We start from the raw sequence: 24,556 nt of genomic DNA, 5'->3' as shown, positions 1-24,556 counted from the left end.
GAATTGAAAAGAGAAATTGGACACAGAAGGGAAATCACACTCGGACTGTTGTGGGGTGGGGGAGAGATACACCTAATGCTAAATGACGAGTTAGTGGGTGCAGCAAACCAACATGGCACATGGATACATATGTAACAAACCTGCACATTGTGCACATGTGCCCTAAAACTTAAAGTATAATAATAATAATAAAGAAGTTAGAAAATACTTTCAAATAAAAGCACAACATAACAGTACTTATGAGATCCAGCTAAAGCATACTTAAAGGGAAATTCGTAACTGTATATGCCTGCATTAAAGAACTATCTCAAATCAGTGACCTAACCCTGCACCTTAAAAAGCTGGAAAAAGAAGAGCAATCACAAGGGAGCATGTAATAAAAATAAATGTAGAGATAAATGAAATAGAGAATATAAAGAGAGTAGAATAAGTCAACAAAACTTAGTCTGCTTCTACTTGCTCAGTAGACTTTCCCATGTCACTGTTCCTCTGTGAACATACTCAACATGTCTAAAATCTTGTCTTCATCATGCTCAGAAGACTGAGGAGTCCTACCATTGTTTTATGTGTGCTGCATTCACAGTCTTTCATACTTCCAAGATGTATTTTTTGGAGTAATCTTTGGCTCCTCCCTCTCTGCTCCCCAATTTCACATATTAAACCAGCTGCCTTTTATTCAGTCCTTTCTTTATTATTTTTTTTTCAAATTTCTCCGTTAAAAAATGTTCACTCTTTAGCTCCTATTTGGGTTCTCATCACCGTATTCCTAAACAATTGTGCTGACAGTCTCCTGAGTGATCTTCCAACTTTAGTTTCTCTGACATACTTAATGCACCCAACACAGTCTTGCCAATTAATCTGTTTTAAACCACCATTTGCAACATTTCTCCTCTCCACAGTCTACAGTTATGTACATAATAAAGAATATTTCCTTAGTCTGGCTGTCAAGGTCCTCCACAGTCTTAGTTTTCTACCTACACCTTCCATTAGACTGTTATAAATTACTTCTTCCCCTTTCTCCTGATTAACATTCTTACTCTCACCTTTAATCATGTTGTGTACATATTTCACTTCATGAATTTGCTCATGATTCCCACCTGGACAATGTATCTGACATTCATCCATCCACATGGTATGGCATCCTCTTAACATTTCCTTAATTTAGCTTCAGTGATACTACCTTTTCTAAATTGGTAGCACCAGCATTCATTTATTTGGCAATTGTGCCTGTATTGTGATATTTCTTGTATATTGGCCTGTTTTGATATTTCATTTTTAGATTTATTTAACTTTTTGTATATGTATTTCTTAACTCCTAGAACAAGAATATTAAGCAAATATTAAACACATTAGAAGGGTTTTAATGCTATGCCTTAATCCTTTCCATTTTGGGTTTAATTCTTGTGGGGTTCTTTTTGTTTAAGTTTGATATATTCTCATACCCAGTAGAAATGCAAATTACAAAGAAAGTCACTTCTAATAAATATATATGGTTTTAAAGGTAGAAGCAAAGTAATTAGAAAGATTATTTGGCTTTTTCATTTGTTTGTTTTTGAGACATGGTTTCACTCTGTCGCCCAGGCTGGAGTGCAGTGGCTCTATCTCGGCTCACTGTAACCTCCATCTCCTGGGCTCAAGCAATCCTCCCACCTCAGCCTTTGGAGTAGCTGGGACCACAGGCTTGTGCCACCACAGCCGGCTATTGGCTATTTGGCTTTTTAAGATAGATTACAGAGTGTGACACTGAATCTTACACAATGATATGTTGCTGTTAATCTCAGTATCCCTTTTTAGGATTCAAACCTGATAGCCTTGAGATTTTTATTTCTTAAAAGGAAAATATCTAAACATTGTTAAGCTGTAAGGCATTTTTATTATAGCCTTTAAAACAGGAATTTTTTCAAGTTTCATCAAAGAGCGATTTTTTAAGGACTTAGCTATAAATCCTGGGAAATAGATGTTCCTGATGGAATTCTTACCACTGAAATTATTTTAAATACAACAGACCTGCTGGTACCCACTATTTTAAGATCCCTTAAATTCCAGCTGTCAACCAGGTGGTCCTTATAATGGAAAAAATGAAGTATCATTTCTTCTTCATATTTATTTTTGACAAATGCTTATGTGCTTGTCCTAATTGGTTGAGGGCCAAACATATGTCCATAAGTACTTATAAGACAATGATACAAGTCAGACACATATATTCACATGAGCCCTGAAAGGAAATATACATAGATTTTTATGAGAAATTACAACAATAGACATTAGTACTTATATTTTTACCATTTACATGAAAAAGTTATTTTGATACTTTATTATAGTGGAGTAAACTATGTGCATATTAGAAAATTTTTAATTAGCTAGATTTTAGTTTTATCATTTCCAATAAATGTTTTCTAACATAGGGCTATTTTTTTTTTTTTTACTTTTTTCAACCTGGAATGTTAATTCCTGGTATACCTTACAGTGAATTTTCCAGTCAATATAAATACCATGTAAATCCAGTTTATAATAGTCTTTTATTTTAGAGGTTTATTTTGTTTGATATGATATATGATTTATTAAGTTTGAATAGATAAGTTTAATAAAAGTCCAAATTATAAGTGCTGAACACAATACTAACTATATATATTTGACAATATATAGAAAAAAGTTATATCACACTTAGTTTTTAATAGATTAATGATCCAATAATATCTGAAGAAATAAATAAAGATAAAAATATAAGGCATTTTTTTTATCCCTTGATATATCTGGACCTAGTGTGGTAAATGCCAGATTGTTTTTCAAATATTATTATTAAATACAGAATACCCAATGAATTTCATACTTCGGAAATTAAACAGGATTCCTATCAGGGAAATTTACTGAAATGTGTTTTCTAAAGCTTCAGTGGCCAAAAGACAGCAGTGGAATGTGAGAAACTAATTTTGGTTTCTTTTAACGCCTCAGAATGTTACAAATTAATCAAGTGCTACTTAAAGTCTAGAACTCATTAACTTTGTAAGTTTTACTTTTCCCATGACAGAGATTAAGTTATAGCATAAAGCTTCTTTAGTCTCACATCCAGCAGGCTGCCATCCCCACTGTACAAGTGCCCTCTTATCTGCGATTTAGTGAGTTCAGTGTAGGCAGCCATGTGTGCAGTGACATAAAAGTATTAGTTTACTGTTGCGTAATGTTTACGTGCAACCAGGTACAAATCCATTCTGGTGGTGTCTTTCCTCTATTCCCAGTAATCTGCTTAGGTAAAGCAGACACTAATAGTTACTGCACCTGGAAGAAAAAATATATATGTATGTTTAAAAATACACAACCAACATTCATTTGTTCACATGCTTTCAGTAAAGAAAAAGTCAAAGTAGATTATAAGTATTTAATCATTTGTTTCTTATTTTAACAAATCTAAAAGCTAAAGTTACAGTCAATATTGTTAAGGGTCACAAGTACATGTAAGATTTACATATGGAGTAAAACTACCAGAGCTTTAACTAAACCCAAGTGCCAGGTAATTGCTGAAAGGCATATCTCATATTTAGCTGTACGGATTTTGCCATATTGTTCTTAGGAGAACAAGCAAGTGAGTTATCTGACATATTGGTGTGAGTAAACCATTATGTAATAGTGTATATCCCCAATAAACTAAAAATCAGCATAAACATGCAAGCAAAATTTAGTAGGCTAAACATTTTTTTCTTTTTTAGCTTTATGTGGAGTGGCTGAGTTTATGGCATTTGTAGAACAGATTGAGATTTGTAATGAAAAGGGAAACAAAATGAAAAGTATTGAGAGAACAGCAGGGACCATTTTATGTGATTATGAAAGATGTTTCCTTATTCTGTTTTTTTCTTTTGCAATCTAAAAACAGTAGCAGGGGGTTACAAGCAGAGTTCATCATAGGTTGTCGATCACTGTCATTTAACATTTGCAGGGGAAGATGTCTTTATTCAAGGACAGCTGGGCAAATCAGAGACACAGATTTGCAGTTAGTAGTCTGTCCAGCCTACACTAAATAAACAAGGATAGGGCACACAAACCAGCCTCTCACATAAAAATATAATGGACTCCACTGACCTTGCTGCCCTCCATTCAGCTTCAATCCCAGTTGCATAAAAGCTTCACTACCCACTTTCAATTTCCTCTAATTACCTACATGATGTAGATAAGAAAATGAACCTTACCGATAGTCAGTGATCACACAGGAAATTAGCTAGACAAGTTGTTTAAAATTAGAGGAGTAATTTGGAGGTAAATAGAGTGTCCTACTAAGGAAGCAGTGGCTAGAAAGGGTTTTTGTTTGCTTGTTTTTAACCGGGTATTGTGTTTATTTTACTAGCTCACTCTCTGCTGATCTTGAGATTGCTGCTTTTCTAATTAATCTTAACTAAGTAAAAAACCTCTTCCATAAGTATTCTGAAACACCCAGCAGAAAATACTTGAGGGATGTAAGAGCTAAGTAAAGTGGTGAAGCAAGCATGTCATATTCTAAAGAGCGTAGAGAAACTGTGAACTGGAATTTCAGGAGTACATGACCATGGTATTCACAGGAGAGCCTGGCAGAGCAATTGAGGATTAAGTAGCAGTTGTCTTCAGTCTGTCTTCATTTTAAATCTCTTTTCAAGTCCATAATCAAAATATCATCTCCAAAAAGAAAAGAAAAAAACAACTTATAATATTTTCTATTCATTCTAAACAATCTAAAATAAATGATATTTTCTATCTTTTTCTTGTGGTTCATAGCACTTGACTTTTAAGAGTAATATACTCCATAATGCTTTTTTTTTTTTTTTTTTTTCAGAAATGTTGCATTCCAGCTGTATTAATGCTTCTTTTTCCCTATCTTTCCACACTATTTTGAGTTAGTTCCACTGAGGTGCACTGGAAAGAGCATATTTCTTTATCACATATTGATGTACTTTTGTGAGCATTTAATTAATATGGATTTAAAAGAAACCTAATTGGAGATTGGAGACTAAAGCTCACAGTATCAAATCTGCAGTTCAAGAGGATACAATTTCTGAATATTTTATCTTGAATTTGACTGTCTCTTATATTACAAGCACATATTGGTCTTTCAAAGAACCAATATTTTCAATGATACAATCACATCTAAATTGTATGGTTACTTTAATAAAATGAATGTACAACTACTAGTAAAGCGTAAGTTTTTAAAATCTTGTTTCTTTGAATAATATTTTAAGAATCATGATATTTTTAAAAGTAGGTTAATTAAATTTTATTTTACATAGTGAAGGACACTTACATAATTATAAACAAAGATTTACATCTGAAAACTGTAGAACAAAATTCAATTAACTCTTAAAATTCAGTTAACATCCTTTAGAGTATCAGATGTGATTATCATTATTATTATTATTATTTTTATTATTATTATATCTAACATTTATAGCACATCTTACCGTGTTTAAGTGGTTTATAAACACTATCATATTGAATTCTCACACCAAACCCAAATTTAAGATAAGAAATTTGGGACCTGGGGAGTTACAGTTACTCTCAGAAGGTCATATAGCTTGGAAGTGGCAGAGCTGAAGATCACCTGTTGTATCAATTCCCAGATCTCACGTTCTCTCCACCACCTCCTCATCCAACACCATGCCCACCCTAGAGATCTGTAATATCTTTAAAGGGATGAATTACTTACTACCGCATTCTTTGGATTCCCTTTATTTCAAACACTGGAAGCAGAAAAAGAAGAACCCTCAAAGGAAGTAATAGCTGTTGATTAGACCTGTTAATTATAATTTTTAAATATAGAAACTAATATTGATTTGACAATTGATAAACATTTATAAACCAAATATCAGCTCCTTTGAAGATCTCAAAAGTGTTGTCTGTGTCAAATTTGATAATGAAAAATGTCCTACTTACCAAAAACATGTGTTTAATTGTAAAATCAGTGTAGACACTTTTGGATTATGTCTCACTATCAGGTATAGTGTAGACGTAACTTATATTTGAAAAATAATATTAAGCCTTTTTAAGAGTATGTTACTATATTAAGTGCCAGTTCCCCCTTTTCAATTCAGATTCGATCCTTAACCTATCTTCCCTCCTTCCTTTTTCTTTTAAAAAAATCATTTTGATTGTCTTTCAATTCAATCATAACTTCTTCACAGATACCTACATGCCCACTATTATTATGTGTACCTCTTCCTCATTGTATTTGTCCAGTTGCCATTTTACATTTATTTGTGATTAACTTTGATTAAGGTCTGGCTCCCCCACTAGACTGCAGAGCTTCATAAAAGCAGAGAGTCATGTCTCTTTTTGTTTACCATTGTGTATACCTGTCAATAATATATTCTGAATAAATACGTGGTAAACAAGCTACCCAGCACAGTAAGACCTTGTGGTTATTGAAGTACTTTTAATTTTTATTGAAGTGCATTATAGTTTTTTGCAAAGAAATTAAGGAACCCTTAATTAAGAGAGATTACTTCATGCAGTAAGAAAAGGCATCACTGGGTTAACATTTTAGGAGGGTGACTGTCTGGATAACTACATAAAAGGTTTGATGACCCCCTTATTAAACTTAGAAAAATGTCTCTACTGCAGAGCATTCTTTCCAACCCAAAATATACTCAACCGTTAGCAGACTCATCTGATACTGATACTACTGGCAGGGGTCAAATACACAGTCCTAGTAAAGAAGGGGATTAATGCAATAAATCACATAAATCTAACAGAATTAGCATGGTTTAGAAGAGAACAGTAGAGTCACATCTTACATGGAGTTGAAATTCTAACATAGGGAAATACAACTAAAAGTACTTATGATCAAAGTTACCTGCAAATAACCCCACAAGTACAAGCGTGGTCGAGTATAGTCAGCCCTGTTCAGATATGCTGATTCTCTGTGAGTTCAGCACTCCTAAGTTTTCCTCCAGCATTGGAGCAGATCATTGTTTCTTTAGCACCAAATGAAGTAGTTTGCTTACATTTAGAAGGCAAGCCTTATGAAAAATGTATACTTTTGAATACTAGAAACATGTTTAGAAAGATGTTCACACTTTCAGAGGTTTCTCTTTCTCGGGGGAAAATGGGAGTGTATAGTGTATGTAATTAAGTTGACCTACATAGTACTGAAGAAAGTAGATTATCTAATTAATAGATAATACTATTAATTAGTGTTTTCATTCGAAATCTGTAGACCCGATGCAGGTTGCAGTACTAAAATAGCTATTGAATTTTCTTCTGATGAAGGATCGGAAGGAATTGGATTTTACAAACAGTAGAAAGAAACATAAAATGTGAATAAAGTTTTAGACTACAAAACAGAATTAAAGCTGATTTCTTCTCCTTCCACCACCTCCACCGAACTATCTGGATTCTTGCTGTTTCTTTAAGTGTATTTTGCATACTTGACAGAAAGCTCCTGCTCATGGATGTTCCCAACTTCTCTGCTACTAATAGCATCATCATTCTTCTCATCCCTGAAGCTTAAACCTTAGATGCTCCTTATCAGTTTTCATGGATCTACTCACACTATCTTCTTTGCCTGGAATGCAGGGAATCTCTCCTCTCTCCTCTTCTACAAATTGTTCTAAGCCTAGAACAAATGCCATGTCTTCTAGGAAACTTTCCAGCACATCCAGTTTTCTGCAGTGCTCTTCTCTGTAGAATGTTTTATTCCTCACTTAAAATAATTATTCATTTATATAATTTGTTTCCCTAAATATTATTTTAATTTCCTTGAAGGAAAATTTTTTTTTTTTTAGGTTTCCTTATTTGCTATTACGTTTTTCTTAAACCAGTTGGCAAAGCTGGGAAAATAAGTGAACTTTCTGATGGGGACTTTGATGGAGCTTAAACAGGTTGAAATGAGTCATTCAGCAGGTAACAGTAGTTCAGTCCTGATTCACCTGAAATCCAAGAATAATAGCACTGTCTTATGTAGCTGATCCCTCATTTTTGGCAAATGACTTCAAAGAAAAGAGGAAAAAACTAACATGACATACAAGAAGAAAACCAAGGTGACACACAGGGTTAAATAAACATTGTCAACTGCTAATGGGTCAGCATATACTTCTTCCATAAAATAGTCCAAAATAGTGAAGACAGTATTCAAAACAGCGTAGAATAGCCATAACTTTTTTATTATTACCAAGAAAAACAAGGGACACAATTAACAAATATTTATCAATTCAGTTAAACAGAATGTTCCAAATAATATTCAAGATACTTTTTCAGCCTGCTGTATTAAATCTGTTGAAACTATTTTTGCACAGCATTTTTCAGTCTCTTGGACTCACCATTTTTCCTCTCATTAGAGGGCTTTTGTACATAGCAGTCCCCCCTTATTTGCAGTTTTTCTTTCCAGGTTTCAGTTACTCATGGCCAACCACAATCCAAAAATAGGTGCCTACATTACACTAAGTATTTTGAGAGAGAAAGAGAACATTCACAAAATTCCTGTTACAATATATTATTATAATTGTTTTATGTTATTATTAGTTATTGTTGTTCATCTCTTACTCTACCTAATTTATAAATTAAACTTTATCATAGGTATGTATGTATATATAGAAAAAACATAGTATATATAAGGCTTGTTACTATCTGGAGTTTCACGTATCCACTGGGGTTCTTGGAATGTATCCCCTGTGGATAAGGGAGAACTACTGTATACTATTCCTAGAACACTCCTCACTTCTCTTTTCATCTAGTTAATATCTGCTCATCCCGTGTATCTTAGTTTGAATGTCTTTTCCTTCAGAAAGCCTTCCTAACCTTCCTAACTTGGTCAAATTTCTTTACTAAACTCTCTCATGTTTCCATGTATCTCTTCCTCATAGCACTTGTCATCATGTCAAATTTGCATTTATGTATGTAATTGGTTGAATAATGTCTGTCTGTCACACTAGGGAGCTTGACTGTGCCAAGAGCCTATAATGGCATATGGCAGATACTCAAAAATATTTATTAAATTATTTCATACAAAGTTTTGATATAGGAAGTTTCCTATTAATATAGTCTAAATTTTTTCATAAGAATGTGATACTATCATCATTGCCCCATTTTTTAGTGCTTTTGTAGTATATACTTGGCATGTAATATGGGCATGGGGTTCTGAAATTGTCAGTCAAGCACAAAAAGATGCAGACATTATGCATAGATAGTAGAATATTCCAGTTGTTTCATATTACAACATTCTAAATAATAAAATCTCTAAGGGGTTCCATCGTTAAGTCTTATTTCATAGACAAGAATCCATGAGTGCAAATGAAAAGTTGTCTTATTTTTCTCTATGAACACACCTCCCACCATGACCACTCCCCTCAATAGCTAGTAATCTGTTTGCTGTTCCTATAGATTCATTTGCATTTTCTAGAGTATGATATAAATGAAATCCTAGTGTATGTATTCCTTTTTTTTTTGGTCTGGCTTCTTTGACTCAACATAATTATTTTGATATTCATGTTCTGGCAAACATCAATCATTAATTCCTTTTATTGCTAAAATTCCATTATGTGGATGTGACACAGTTGTTTACCCTCTCACCTGTTGATGGACATTTAAGTTTTTTTCTGATTTTTTTTTTTTCACTTTACAAATAATGCTGCTGCCAACTACTGTGTACAACTCTTTGTTGTATGGACATCTGCTTTCTTTGGGATTTCTCTTGGGTAAATCCCTAGGAATGGAATAGCTAGATCACATGGTGGGTTTAATTTTTTAAGAAATTAAAAGGTTTAATTTTTTAAGAAAATGTGAGACTCTTTTCCAAAGAAATTGGAACATCTTACATTCCCACCAGCTATGCATGAAATTTCCATTTCTTTCCCATTCTCTCCAACACTTGCTATGTCACAGTTATTTTAATTTTGGCCATTCTAATTTATGGTTTTCTTAAAACTGGTGATATAAGACATCTTTACATAAAGTATCTGTTAAAATCTTTTGCCCATCTTTTACTGGGCTGTTTGTTTTCTCATTGTTGGAGCTTTGAGAGAAACTTATATATTCTGGATACAAGTCCTAGATCAGATATCTGCTTTGCAGATACTTTCACTCTGTGGCTTTTACTTTTAGTATTTTAACAATATCTTTTAAATCTTGATGATGTTCAGTTGATCATTTTTTTTCTTATATGGGTCATGTCTTAACTGTCCCATCAAATAAATTTTTTCCTAATTCTAGGTAACAAAAATGTTCTATGTTTTCTTCTGGAAGCTTTAAAGTTTTAGATTTTATATTTAGGTCTATGATACATTTTGAGTGAATTTTCTTATCATATAAAATAAGGATTGAAGTTGATTCTTTTTTGGCATAGGTATACCCAGTTATTCTACTACCACTTCTTGAAAAGACTATTCTCCCCTGCTTTGCCTTTGAGCCGTGGTCAAAAATTAGTTGCCCATGTATATGTGGGTTATTTTTGGACTCCTTGTTCAATTCCAATATATACTTTTTTGCTTAGTGTAGCTTTATAAGTCACGTAGTGCTCATGGAGAACATGCTTAAGAATCCATAATGATGGGAAATATTTCATTCTCAAAAAAAAATTATCTTCTTCCTGTTGTGGTAGTTCTGAACGCTATTTTTTTCCATGGGATCAAAAGGTAACTAAGTATATGATTGCGAATGAAAAAATAGGGGACAAAAATCAGGTATTGGCAGTTTTTCCATTTTTATTTGTGTGTGAATTTTTAATATAAATGTGGAAACATAAAGCATTAATGCAAATCAAAATGTTTCAGTGAACAAGTTTCAGCAATTCAACTTTATGATAACTATAAATAAACTTGTTAAATTTTTCTGGACAATGCCAGGATTTGGATTTTTTTTAAACAAGTAAATTTCTTATTGACAGCAACTAAATTATGTTGGTTGCATTTTTATCATACAGTAGATTCCATCCGTTCACTATATTTTTCTGAGTTGTCCTACATGCAAGCACGTTTTTAATGTTGTCTGTCTTCTGTGCTGTTCCTGTAAGTTTGCTATTAAAATACATTAAACTATAAAAAAGAAAATCATGTGGCGCTAGCTCTTCAACGTGGGTCTTTTTATCCTGAGTGCTTTTGGCTATTCTAGGTCCTTTACATTTCCATATGAATTTTAGAATCAACTTGTCAATTTCTAACACACACAAAATAGGGCCTGCTACAGCTTCAACTGAAATTGTATTAAATCTGTAGATCAATTTGGGAGAAGTAAGGTATAACTCTTCATTTAGTTGGATCCTCTTTATTTTTTCCTAGCAGTGTTTTCTTTGTTTTGTTTTCAGTATCCAGGTTTTCATATTTTTATCAGATTCATCTCTAAGTGTACTTCATATATATGACATTATCATGAATTCCTTTTTTATTTCTGATTGTTGGTTGCAAATATACAGAAAAATACAATCAATTTTCGTGTATTAATTTTGTATCCTACACCCTTGCCAAACTTATTTTGTAGATATCATTGGACTTCTACATTGGTGGCCATGTCAACTGCAAATAAAGATAGTTGTACCTCTTCCTTTCCAGTCTAGATGCCTTTATTTATTATTCTTGCCTGATTGTACTGACTAGAAACTGTGGTACAATGTTGGATAGAAATAGTAAGAGCAGACCAGGCATGGTGGTTCACGTATGTAATCCTAGCGCTTTGGGATGCTAAGGCAGGAAGTTGCTTGAGGCAAGGAGTTTGAGATCAGCCTTGGCAACATAGTAAGATCCCAAGTCTACAAAAAAATATTTTTTTTAATTAGCCAAGCATGGTGGTGCATGCCTACTCTGAAGGCTAAGGTGAGAGGATAACGAGCCCAGGAGTTCGAGGCTGCAGTGAGCTATGATTGTGCCACTACATTTCAGCCTGGGTGACAAGACTGAGGCCCTATCTCTATTTTTTTAAAAGAGAATAATTAGTAGTAGTGGTGAAAGCAGAAATCCCTGTTTTGTTCCAGGTCTTAAGGGAGAAACATTCAGTCTGTCACTATTAAATGTTAGCCATAGATTTCTCAAAAGTGCCATTTATGGCCAGCGCTGTGGCTCACGCCTGTAATCCCAGCACTTTGGGAGGCCAAGGGGTGCAGATCACAAGGTCAAGAGATCGAGACCATCCTAGCTAACACGGTGAAACCCCGTCTCTACTAAAAAAAAAAATTAGCCAGGTGTGTTGGCACGCGCCTGTAGTCCCACCTACTTGGGAGGCTGGGGCAGGGGAATTGCTTGAACCTGGGAGGTGGAGGTTGCGGTGAGCCGAGGTGGTGCCACTGCACTCCAGCCTGGGTGACAGAGCAAGACTCTGTCTCAGAAAAAAAAAAAAACAAAAAAAAAAGAAGTGCCATTTATGAGGTTGAGAAAGTAACCCTTCTTTTCTTAGTTTGCTAAGAGTTTTTGTTAGGCATGGATGTTGAACTTTGTCAGTTTTTTTTTTTTCTGTATAACTGAGATGATAATGTGGTTTTTCTTTTAAAGTTTATTTATAAGGTGAATTATATTTATTGATGTTTGAGTGTTTAACCAATCCTGCATTCCCAGAATAAACTTCATTTGGTCATGATGTATTATTCTATTTATATATTTTTAAATTTGCTAAAAATTTGTTTAGAATTTTTACGTTTGTGAGAGATATTTTGTGGTTTTCTTGTCCTTTAATGTTATTGTCTGGTTTTGGCATAAGGACAGAACTTGTGCCATCAAATTAGTTGGGAAATATTTCTTTCTCTTTGATGTCCCAGGAAAGTTCTTATAGAATTGGTTTTAATTCTTTCTTAAATGTTTGATAGAATTCACCACGGAAGCTGGCATGGAGTTTTCGCTGTCAGAAGATTTTTTACTACAAATTGAATTTCTTTAATACATGTAAAGATTTTCGGGTTATTTCTTCTTGAGTTTTCTATTTCTTCTCTTTTTTTTTGTCTTTCAAGGAGTTTATCTATTTCATCTTAGTTTTTATAAGTAAAGGCATATAGCTGTTCATATTATTTTTTAATTATTATTTTAGTATCTGTAAAATCTGTAGTTATGTCACCCCTCTTATACCTGATATTGGTGTGTGTCTTCTCTCTTTTTTCCCTGATCTGTTTGCTGGAGGAGTATCAGTGTTGTTGATCTTCTTAAAGAACCGGCTTTTGGTCTCATTTGTTTTCTCTATTGTATTTGTTTCCTATTTCAGTGATTTTCACTTTAATTTTCATTCTTTCTTTTGCTTATTTGGACTTAATTTCCTGTTCTTTTTCTAGTTTTTTAAGGTGGAAACAAAAGTCACTGATTTGAGACCTTTCTTCAATTCTAATATAGATGTTTAGTTTTATAAATCCCTCCTAAGTACTGTTCCAGTGATGTCTCACAAAATCTGAGACATTATATTTTTATTTTCATTCAGTGCAAAATACCTTCTCATTTCCTGTTTTATTTTTTCTTTCAATCATGAGTTAGAGGTGTATTACTTAGTTTCTAAATATTTGGGATTTTCCAGAGATCTGTCATTGGTTTCTCATTTCATTTTCTTGCAGTCAAAGTATCACTTGAAATTTGTTTTTATAGCCCCCTAATATGATCTCAGTAAATAGTCTCTGTGTTCTTGAGAATAAATATATTCAACTGTTACTGGGTTGTGTGTTTTATAAATGTCAATCAAGTCAGCTTAGTTAACAGTGTTGTTCAATTCTATATTCTTGCTGATTTTTTCGACTTGTTTTAGTGATTATTAAAAGATAGGTATTGAAATCTTCAGCAATACTCGTGATTTTTTTTTCTATTTCTCCATGTACTTCTACCAGTTTTTTTTTTCATGGATTTCGAAGCTGTTATTTCAGGACATAAATGTTTCAGATTGTTATGTCCTTCTGATTGATTGACTCCTTTATAGTTATGAAGTTACCGTCTTTATCCATGATGATAATCTTTGCTCTGAAATCTACTTTGTCTGAGATTAATATAGCCACTCTGCCTTTCTTTGAACTACTGTTAGCATAGTATATCTTTTTCTATTCCTTTACTTTTGACATATTTGTCTCTCTATACATTAATATATACATATCTACACATACATACATACATGTATTTATATATGTATATTAGTGTGTGTTTGGTAGTAGGCAAACATAGATAGTTGGTCCTCTGTGTCTATGGGTTCTGCATTCATAGATTCAATCAATTGCAGATCAAAAATATTCATAAAAAAATGGCTGCATTTGTACTGAACATGTGTAGACTTTTCTTTGTTGTCATTATTCCCCAAACAATACAGTATAACAACTATGTACATAGCATTTATGTTGTATTAGGTATTATAAGTAATCTAGAGATGATTTAAAGTATACAGGAGGATATGTGTAAGCTATATGCAAATACTACACATTTTATGAGACTTGAGTATCTGGATTTAAGTATCTGCAGGGGGTCCTGGAACCAATCCTTCATGGATACTAAGGGACAACTGTAGTTGGGTCATGCTTTATTATGTAGATAATGTCTGACTTTGATTAGAGTTGTTTAGACCATTTACATTTAATGCGACTGTTGATTTGCTTAGGTTTAAGTATATAATCTTTTTTGTTTTCTAGAGATTGTTATTGATTCCTAATTTAATTTCATTATGGTATGAAAACATGCTTCATATGCTCCATGTGAAGTATGTTCTTTATATTTTTGTTCTTTATTTTTATCTTCATTTGGATTAATTATTTATTTTTAAAAAAATTTTATAGATTCAGGGTGGTACCTGTGCAGGTGTGTTACATGGATATATTGTGTGGTGGAGTTTGGGTTTCTACTATACCCATCACCCAAATAGTGAGCATTGTACCCCATAAGTAATTTCTCAACTCTTATCCCCCTCCCACCCTTCTTCCTTTTGGAGTCCCCATTGTCTATTAATTCTGCGTGTATGTATGTCCATATGTACCCATTGTCTGGCTCCCACTTATATGTGAGAACATGTGGAATTACATGTTCTCCAGCTCCATTCATATTGCTGCAGAAGACATAATTTCATTCTTCTTATGGCTGCCTAGTATTCCATGGTGTATACCACCTTTTCTCTATTCAGTTATCCATTGATGGACACTTGGGTTTATTCCATAACATTGCTATTGTGAATAGTACTACAATAAACATACAAGTACAGACACCTTTTTGATATAATGATTTCTTTTCCTCTGGAGCTGATCAGTCAAGGGGTAGTTCTATTTTTAGTTCTTAGAGAGTAGATTAGTTATTTCTTTTTTTTTTTTTTTTAGATTAGTTATTTCTTATCTTCTATGGTGACTTACTAGCTGTAACTCTTGCGTTTTGCTATTTTAGTGATTGCTTTAGGATTGATGGTGTACCTTTTTAATATCACAGTCTATCTTCCAATGATATTATAAGACTTCATGTATCATAAGAGAACCTCACAATATTATACCTCCATTTCTCCCCTACTAGAAGTTATGCTATTGTGTCATATATCTTACTTTTGCATGTATTGTAAACTCCATAATGCATTATTTATTATTTTTGTTTAAACAATCATTTTGTATTGAGTGATATTAAAATAGTAATAACAAATTATTACATATTTAGCCATGAAATTACCACTTTTAGTGCTCTTCATTTCTTTGTGTAGATCCATATTTTCATCTGGTATAATTTGTCTTCTGCCTGAACAATGACTTTAACATTAAGCATGTCAGCTGAATTATTTCAGCTTTTGTATGTTTGAAAATTCTTCACTTTTGAAAGATTTATTTTCACTGAATTTAGCATTCTAGATTGACAGTTGTTTTTCTTTTTCCTTTTTTATTTTATTATTTATTATTATTTTTTTTGACGGAGTCTTGCTCTGTCTCCAGGCTGGAGTGCAGTGGCACCATCTCAGCTCACTGCAACCTCCGCCTCCCGAGTTCAAGCTATTCTCCTGCCTCAGTCTCCCAAGTAGCTGGGACTACAGGTTCGTGCCACCATGCCCAGCCAATTTTTGTATTTTTAGTAGAGATGGGGTTTCACCATGTTGGCCAGAATGGTCTCAATCTCTTGACCTTGTGATCCATAGGCCTCAGCCTCCCAAAGTGCTGGGATTACAGGCGTGAGCCACCACGCCCGGCCCGACAGTTGTTTTTCTTACAGTAAATTAAACATGTTGCTTCACTGTTGCCTTATGGCATTATTTCTGATGAGAAACCTGCTTTCTTATCTTCCTTCCACTGTACATAACATAGTGTTTCCTCTGGCTGCTTTTCATATTTTCTATTTATGAGTGATTTTGAGCAATTCAGTAGTGATGAATTATGGTTGTATAGTTTTCTTCATTTTTCTTTGGTTGAGGTTTGTTGAATTTCTTGAATCTATAGATTTATAGTTTATATCAAATTAGACCTTTTCCAGTGACTGTTTCTTCAAACCTTTTTCTGCCCTTCCTTCTACACTGTGCATTAGGCCACCTGAAGTTGTCTCACAACTCATTGAAGTTGTGTTGATTTTTTTAATTCTTTTTTCTCTTTGTGTTTCATTTTTAATAGTGTCTATTGACGTCTTTAAGTTTACGAATTTCTTCTTCAATGTGTATTCTTCCATTAATAAAATTCAGTGTATTTTTCATCTCAGACATTGTAATTTTCATCTCTAGAAAGTTGAATTGAGTAGTCGTCAGTAACTTTTTAAATATGTAAAATACAGTTGTAACAACTGTTTTGTCTGCTAATTCTAAGATCTATGTCATTCCTAAGTTTTCATTGATTGATTATTCTCCTTGTTATAGATCCTCTTTTCCTGCTTTTTTGCGTAGTTGATAATCATTAATTGGATGACATACATTGTGATTTTCACCTTCTTGAGTACTATATTTTTTGTATTCCTATAAATCTTCTTGAGCTCTGTTCTGGAATGCAATTAATTTACTTGGAAGCTGTTTGATCCTTTTAGGTGTTGCTTTTTGATTTGCTGGGCAGGTCTAGAGTAATATTTGTTGTAGAGCTAATTATTCTCCACTACTCAGGCAAGGTTGTCTTCATCTCCTCAATACAGGGAGTCCTCCAGGTGTACCTGGATTCTCTCTCACTACACCACAGTATGGTAATTCTCCATGCAGTAAGCTGAGGCAATGCTAAGGGTCACCTAGTTTGTTTTCTATATATCAGAGATCATTGTCTTTCATAGTTTTATGTTCAGCATCTGGAAGACCACTGTTTCATAGGTTTTTGTCTTTTTTTTTTTTTTTTGGAGGAAGGGGCAGTTGCAGTAGGAGGATAAATCCAGCCCCTGTTTAAATATTAACATATCCAATTAATGCTATGTCTGATGTAGGATTCATATCAACATCCATGGACAATCTCAAATAACTACACGTTTGGAAAAATACGATGTTTCACAACAAACGCTAATAAATAGATCAGTCTATTTTTTAACAGAACAGTTCTAGTTTCGCTTGTAGGTTCAATTGGCACTTATTGACTGATATTGTGGAGACTACTTTTCACTACTGTACCCTAAAAAATGTAAGATGAAAAGTCAAAACATTCCAGAACAATCTAACTCTGTGTATGATCTAATTGGTTACAATAAATAGTAAGTAATAATTCTGCTCTTTACCCTTTTCTCATCTTGCCAATCTTATCCTTGCCCCTTTCTCCAGCCCTGTCTTATTTCTTACATTCATTCACAAGATCTTAAGTTAAACATCACTTTTTCAGAAAGCTTTCCCTCACCCTCTAAAATAAGAAGGTCCCCCAAACTGAATTTCCATTCAACACTCTGTACTTTTACCATATCATAACATTTATTACACTTTATATAATTTTTTTATCTACCTTCCCTGATGGACTCTCAGTTTCTAGTTCACTGCTGTGGCCCCAGTGTCATGCATAGTATGTGATGCCTAGTAAATACTCTGTTATTTTTGTTGACTGTAAATACAAAGGAACATTCATGAATTTCACAGATTGTACATTATTCACTATCATTAATACATTGCTTGTGTATTAATGATAATATTGAACAATCAAAATTCTAGGGGATATGGTTATTGTATGATTTTTCTGAGCCATGTTTTAAATGTCAGTAAAGCTAAGAAGCACATTATTATACTTTGATCCAACCATGTGGGGCTTCTTTTTTTTTTTCAGGATGCAGAAGAATATACAGATTTGCCAGTGAGACACAATGAAGATCATATGAATAGTGAACTGGCAAAATGTCTTCCCATTGAATCAAACCCTCATTCATTCGACAGCCCTCACACCAAAGCACATCTCCTGCTGCAGGCACATCTCAGCCGAGCCATGCTACCCTGCCCAGATTATGACACTGATACCAAAACAGTCTTGGACCAAGCTCTCAGAGTATGTCAGGTATGAAAGTCATTTCTAATACCTATGCGTGTTTTCTCCCATCATTCCTGCCCTCTTTTTTCTAGTTTTAGGATAAAATGTACTTGCATTTAACAACTTTATGGTAGCATTGTTGAGAAACAACTGGTTGATCATATCAAGAATTTCCAAAGTGCAAGCAAATATGAATGAAATAAGATGACAGTTTTAGTCACTCATTCTACTAAAACATATTGAAGGCAAACTACGTGCCAGATACTTTTCTAGGCACTGAGCATATAATAATGAAGAAGACAGAAGAGTCCCTTCTGTTACGGATTTTCATTCAAGATGGGGAAGACTGACAGTTTAAAATATATTTGAGCTGTATTCAGGAAACCCATCTCACGTGCAGAGACACACATAGACTCAAAATAAAGGGATGGAGGAAGATCTACCAAGCAAATGGAAAACAAAAAAAGGCAGGGGTTGTAATCCTAGTCTCTTGTAAAATAGACTTTAAACCAACAAAGACCAAAAGAGACAAAGAAGGCCATTACATAATGGTAAAGGGATCAATTCAACAAGAAGAGCTAACTATCCTAAATGTATATTCACCCAATACAAGAGCACCCAGATTCATAAAGCAAGTCCTTAGAGACCTACAAAGAGACTTAGACTCCCACACAATAATAATGGGAGACTTTAACACCCACTGTCAACATTAGACAGATCAACGAGACAGAAACTTAACAAGGATACCCAGGAATTGAACTCAGCTCTGCACCAAGTGGACCTAATAGACATCTACAGAACTCTCCACCTCAAATCAACAGAATATACATTTTTTTCAGCACCACACCACACCTATTCCAAAATTGACCACATAGTTGGAAGTAAAGCTCTCCTCAGCAAATGTAAAAGAACAGAAATTATAACAAACTGTCTCTCAGACCACAGTGCAATCAAACTAGAACTCAGGATTAAGAAACTCACTCAAAACCGCTCAAATACATGGAAACTGAACAACCTGCTCCTGAATGACTACTGGGTATATAACGAAATGAAGGCAGAAATAAAGATGTTCTTTGAAACCAACGAGAACAAAGGAAAAAAGACACAACATACCAGAATCTCTGGGACACATTCAAAGCAGTGTGTAGAGGGAAATTTATAGCACTAAATGCCCACAGGAGAAAGCAGGAAAGATCCAAAATTGACACCCTAACATCACAATTAAAAGAACTAGAAAAGCAAGAGCAAACACATTCAAAAGCTAGCAGAAGGCTAGAAATAACTAAAATCAGAGCAGAACTGAAGGAAATAGAGACACAAAAAACCCTTCAAAAAATTAATGAATCCAGAAGCTGGTTTTTTGAAAAGATCAACAAAATTGATAGACTGCTAGCAAGACTAATAAAGAAGAAAAGAGAGAAGAATCAAATAGATGCAATAAAAAATGATAAAGGGAATATCACCACTGATCCCACAGAAATACAATCTACCATCAGAGAATACTACAAACACCTCTATGCAAATAAACTAGAAAATCTAGAAGAAATGGATAAATTTCTCGACAAATACACCCTCCCAAGACTAAACCAGGAAGAAGTTGAATCTCTGAATAGACCAATAACGGGCTCTGAAATTGTGGCAATAATCAATAGCTTACCAACCAAAAAGAGTCCAGGACCTGATGGATTCACAGCCGAATTCTACCAGAGGTACAAGGAGGAACTGGTACCATTCCTTCTGAAACTATTCCAATCAATAGAAAAAGAGGGAATCCTCCCTAACACATTTTATGAGGCCAGCATCGTCCTGATACCAAAGCCTGGCAGAGACATAACCAAAAAAGAGAATTTCAGACCAATATCCTTGATGAACATTGATGCGAAAATCCTCAACAAAATACTGGCAAACTGAATCCAGCAGCACATCAAAAAGCTTATCCACCATGATCAAGTGGGCTTCATCCCTGGGATGCAAGGCTGGTTCAACATATGCAAATCAATAGATGTAATCCAGCATATAAACAGAACCAAAGACAAAAACTACATGATTATCTCAATAGATGCAGAAAAGGCCTTTGACAAAATTCAACAACGCTTCATGCTAAAAACTCTCAATAAATTAGGTATTGATGGGACGTATCTCAAAATAATAAGAGCTATCTATGACAAACCCACAGCCAGTATCATACTGAATGGGCAAAAACTGGAAGCATTCCCTTTGAAAACTGGCACAAAACAGGGATGCCCTCTCTCACCACTCCTATTCAACATAGTGTTGTAAGTTCTGGCCAGGGCAATCAGGCAGGAGGAGGAAATAAAGGGTTTTCAATTAGGAAAAGAGGAAGTCAAATTGTCCCTGTTTGCAGATGACATGATTGTATATCTAGAAAACCCCACTGTCTCAGCCCCAAATCTCCTTAAGCTGATAAGCAACTTCAGCAAAGTCTCAGGATACAAAATCCATGTACAAAAATCACAAGCATTCTTGGACACCAATAACAAACAGAGAGCCAAATCATGAGTGAACTCCCATTCACAATTGCTTCAAAGAGAATAAAATACCTAGGAATCCAACTTACAAGGGATGTGAAGGACCTCTTCAAGGAGAACTATAAACCACTGCTCAATGAAATAAAAGAGGATACAAACAAATGGAAGAATATTCCATGCTCATGGGTTGGAAGAATCAATATCGTGAAAATGGCCATATTACCCAAGCTAATTTATAGATTCAATGCCATCCCCATCAAGCTACCAATGACTTTCTTCACAGAATTGGAAAAAACTACTTTAAAGTTCATATGGAACCAAAAAAGAGCCCGCATCGCCAAGTCAATCCTAAGCCAAAAGAACAAAGCTGGAGGCATCACCCTACCTGACTTCAAACTATACTACAAGGCTACAGTAACCAAAACAGCATGGTACTGGTACCACAACAGAGACATAGATCAATGGAACAGAACAGAGCCCTCAGAAATGATGCCGCATATCTACAACTATTTGATCTTTGACAAACCTGACAAAAACAAACAATGCGATAAGGATTCCCTATTTAATAAATGGTGCTGGGAAAACTGGCTAGCCATATGTAGAAAGCTGAAACTGGATCCCTTCCTTACACCTTATACAAAAATTAATTCAAGATGGATTAAAGACTTACAGGTTAAACCTAAAACCATAAAAACCCTAGAAGAAAACCTAGGCAATACCATTCAGGACATAGACATGTGCAAGGACCTTATATCTAAAACACCAAAAGCAATGGCAACAAAAGCCAAAACTGACAAATGGGATCTAATTAAACTAAAGAGCTTCTGCACAGCAAAAGAAACTACCATCAGAGTGAACAGGCAACCTACGAAATGGGAGAAAATTTTCGCAACCTACTCATCTGACAAAGGGCTAATATCCAGAATCTACAATGAACTCAAACAAATTTACAAGGAAAAAACAAACAACCCCATCAAAAAGTGGGCAAAGGACATGAACAGACACTTCTCAAAAGAAGACATTTATACAGCCAAAAAACACATGAAAAAATGCTCATCATCACTGGCCATCAGAGAAATGCAAATCAAAACCACAGTGAGATACCATCTCACACCAGTTAGAATGGCAATCATTAAAAAGTCAGGAAACAACAGGTGCTGGAGAGGATGTGGAGAAATAGGAACACTTTTACACTGTTGGTGGGACTGTAAACTAGTTCAACCATTGTGGAAGTCAGTGTGGCGATTCCTCAGGGATCTAGAACTAGAAATACCATTTGACCCCGCCATCCCATTACTTGGTATATACCCAAAGGACTATAAATCATGCTGCTATAAAGACACATGCACACGTATGTTTATGGCAGCACTATTCACAATAGTAAAGACTTGGAACCAACCCAAATGTCCAACAACGATAGATTGGATTAAGAAGATGTGGCACATATACACCGTGGAATACTATGCAGCCATAAAAAATGATGAGTTCATGTCCTTTGTAGGGACATGGATGAAACTGGAAACCATCATTCTCAGTAAACTATCGCATGGACAAAAAACCAAACACCACATGTTGTCACTCATAGGTGGGAATTGAACAATGAGAACACATGGACACAGGAAGGGGAACATCACACACTGGGGACTGTTGTGGGGTGGGGGGAGGGGGGAGGGACAGCATTAAGAGATATACCTAATGTTAAATGACGAGTTAATGGGTGCAGCACACCAACGTGGCACATGGATACATATGTAACAAACCTGCACATTGTGCATATGTACCCTAAAACTTAAAGTATAATAATAAAAATATATATATATATAAATTAATAGGTAATAACTGCCATTTTTAAATAACTGCTATTTTCTTAAAAAAATAAAGAATGGTAAAATAAAGAGAAAGACGGAGGGTAATGTTTTGTACTATTTTTTAATATGGTATTCAGGAACTATGTCACTGGTAAGGTAACATTTAACTAAAAATCAAAGAAGAGAGTGAACCATAGGGTCTCTGGAGGTGTGTTTCAAACACTAAGAAAGTTTGCATGTAGGAAGTTACTTGGTATATTCAAGGAATATCAAAGAGGCTTATTGTAAAAAAGGTCGAAAGAGATGATTAAAACAATACAACAAAAGTGAGAGGTATGGCAGTTTTTACATTTTGCAGGTATCTTTAATATCCAACTCATAAGAGACCAACTAGATTTATATATCTTCTTTTACAATCAACATAAAATGTCTATTGCCGTAGGATGTGTTAGTTGAAGTAAATGAAAAAAATCCAACCTAGAGAGGTAGACAGTTTAAAAAGAGAAGAGTATTTTTATAGCCTTTTCAGATAATTGTGGGTATTCTTCTTTAATGCTACACTAGAATCTAACAAGTGATATTTCTTGAAGGTTAGTTGCAATGTGGAATCTGAAACCATATCAATGATCTTTTTACACCTTAAGTGCTCTAGTGCTGGACAATAAGTGATGGTGGTTTGATCAGGTTAGTATGGGTGAGGTTGATTAGAACTGGTCAGATACTGAATATTTTTCTAAGGAGAACTAACAGACTCTTCTAATGAATTGAACAAGAGTTTTTAGGGAAAGCAAGGAACCAAAGATGATTTCAAGGCTTTTCTCCATAGCAACTAGAAGCATGGAGCTGACATTACTGGGGGATGATTGTCAGAAGAGCTGGTTTTGGTGGGGGAAGAATACCTAAAGGATTGCAATTATAAAGGATTTTGATTTTCTACTTTATACCTTTTTTGGACATGTTTCTAAACTTTTTTTTCATAAAAGCCCATTTTTAAAATTTTCAAAAGATTTAAGTTCTTTAAAGGTAAAGTAAGTTAGTCTATATAAATATATGTACAAGAATATACATTATGAAATGATTTGCAAAGTTAAGGCTTGGAAATAACCTAAGTATCTCTCAGGTTATTAGAACACTACAAAATATTACAATTCCATTTATGAACTCTACATTTGTATAGAATGTCCATATCTATATATGAACATATACCCAGAGAGGAGATCCAGAATGGTGTCCACCAAAAGATTAACAGTAGCCGTATCTGAGTAGCAGGAATTGGGGTGATAATTTTAATTTTTTTCTTTATGCTGTTCTTAAGTGTTTGAAGGTTTTAAAATTAGCCTCAAACATTTTTATTATCAAAAATAACAATTTTATTGTTTTAGAAACTGAAGAATTATTTAAAAAGTAGAGTAAGCTCAAGTTATCAAAAATTAGAAGGGAAGTAAGGCTATAATAAACATGTAACACGTTTTTACACTCTTTGTAACTAACACATGGTTTACTTATTGAGGAAGGTGATTTACTACTGCTTATTAGTCACACTTCACAAAGGTTAAAGGTCCTAAAGTTTTAGCTGTTGCCCTGGATACTCATTTGTGTTTCCTATAATTTCCTTTCCTCTCTCAAACACTCAACTTGTTAATGAACTCTGGGGTCAGAAAGGGTTGAAGAGAAGTGGCAAGATGAATTAAATTTTTATATTTGCAGATATATTGATTGTACATTATAATTTTTATATGTATATTACTTCTAAAACCTATATTGCATGATCAATTCATTGATTCATTTTTAGCACTCAGTCAATAATGATTCAAAAGCTGTATAATAATCTAGGAAATTTCTTAAAGGAGTCTGTTTCTAAATTTACTTTTAAGGAAAAGGATTCAGCCAGGTACTTTTAGCCTCTATTAGATATTTTTTTATACAGTATATATATCTATATATATATCCTTATATACAGTGTCTGGGATAATATTTATATTTCTTAAATATTGTTGATC

At 34.2% G+C, this 24,556-nt stretch overlaps 1 protein-coding gene across 2 annotated transcripts in view; it reads left to right on the top strand.

Moving 5' to 3' along the window:
- The window catches only part of ASCC3 (activating signal cointegrator 1 complex subunit 3), a 390,213-nt gene that overhangs the window by 334,067 nt on the left and 31,590 nt on the right, over window positions 1–24,556 (top strand). For both annotated transcript variants that reach the window (XM_032155721.2, XM_032155702.2), the window contains exon 37: window positions 18,062–18,286. In XM_032155721.2, coding sequence (XP_032011612.1) covers window positions 18,062–18,286 — 225 coding nt within the window. The remainder of the gene's footprint in view (window positions 1–18,061; window positions 18,287–24,556) is intronic.

This window comes from Hylobates moloch, unplaced genomic scaffold (assembly GCF_009828535.3).
Source record: "Hylobates moloch isolate HMO894 unplaced genomic scaffold, HMol_V3 SCAFFOLD_2, whole genome shotgun sequence".
Classification (NCBI taxonomy): Eukaryota; Metazoa; Chordata; class Mammalia; order Primates; family Hylobatidae; genus Hylobates; species Hylobates moloch.
This window is presented reverse-complemented; position numbering and strand designations above follow the sequence as displayed.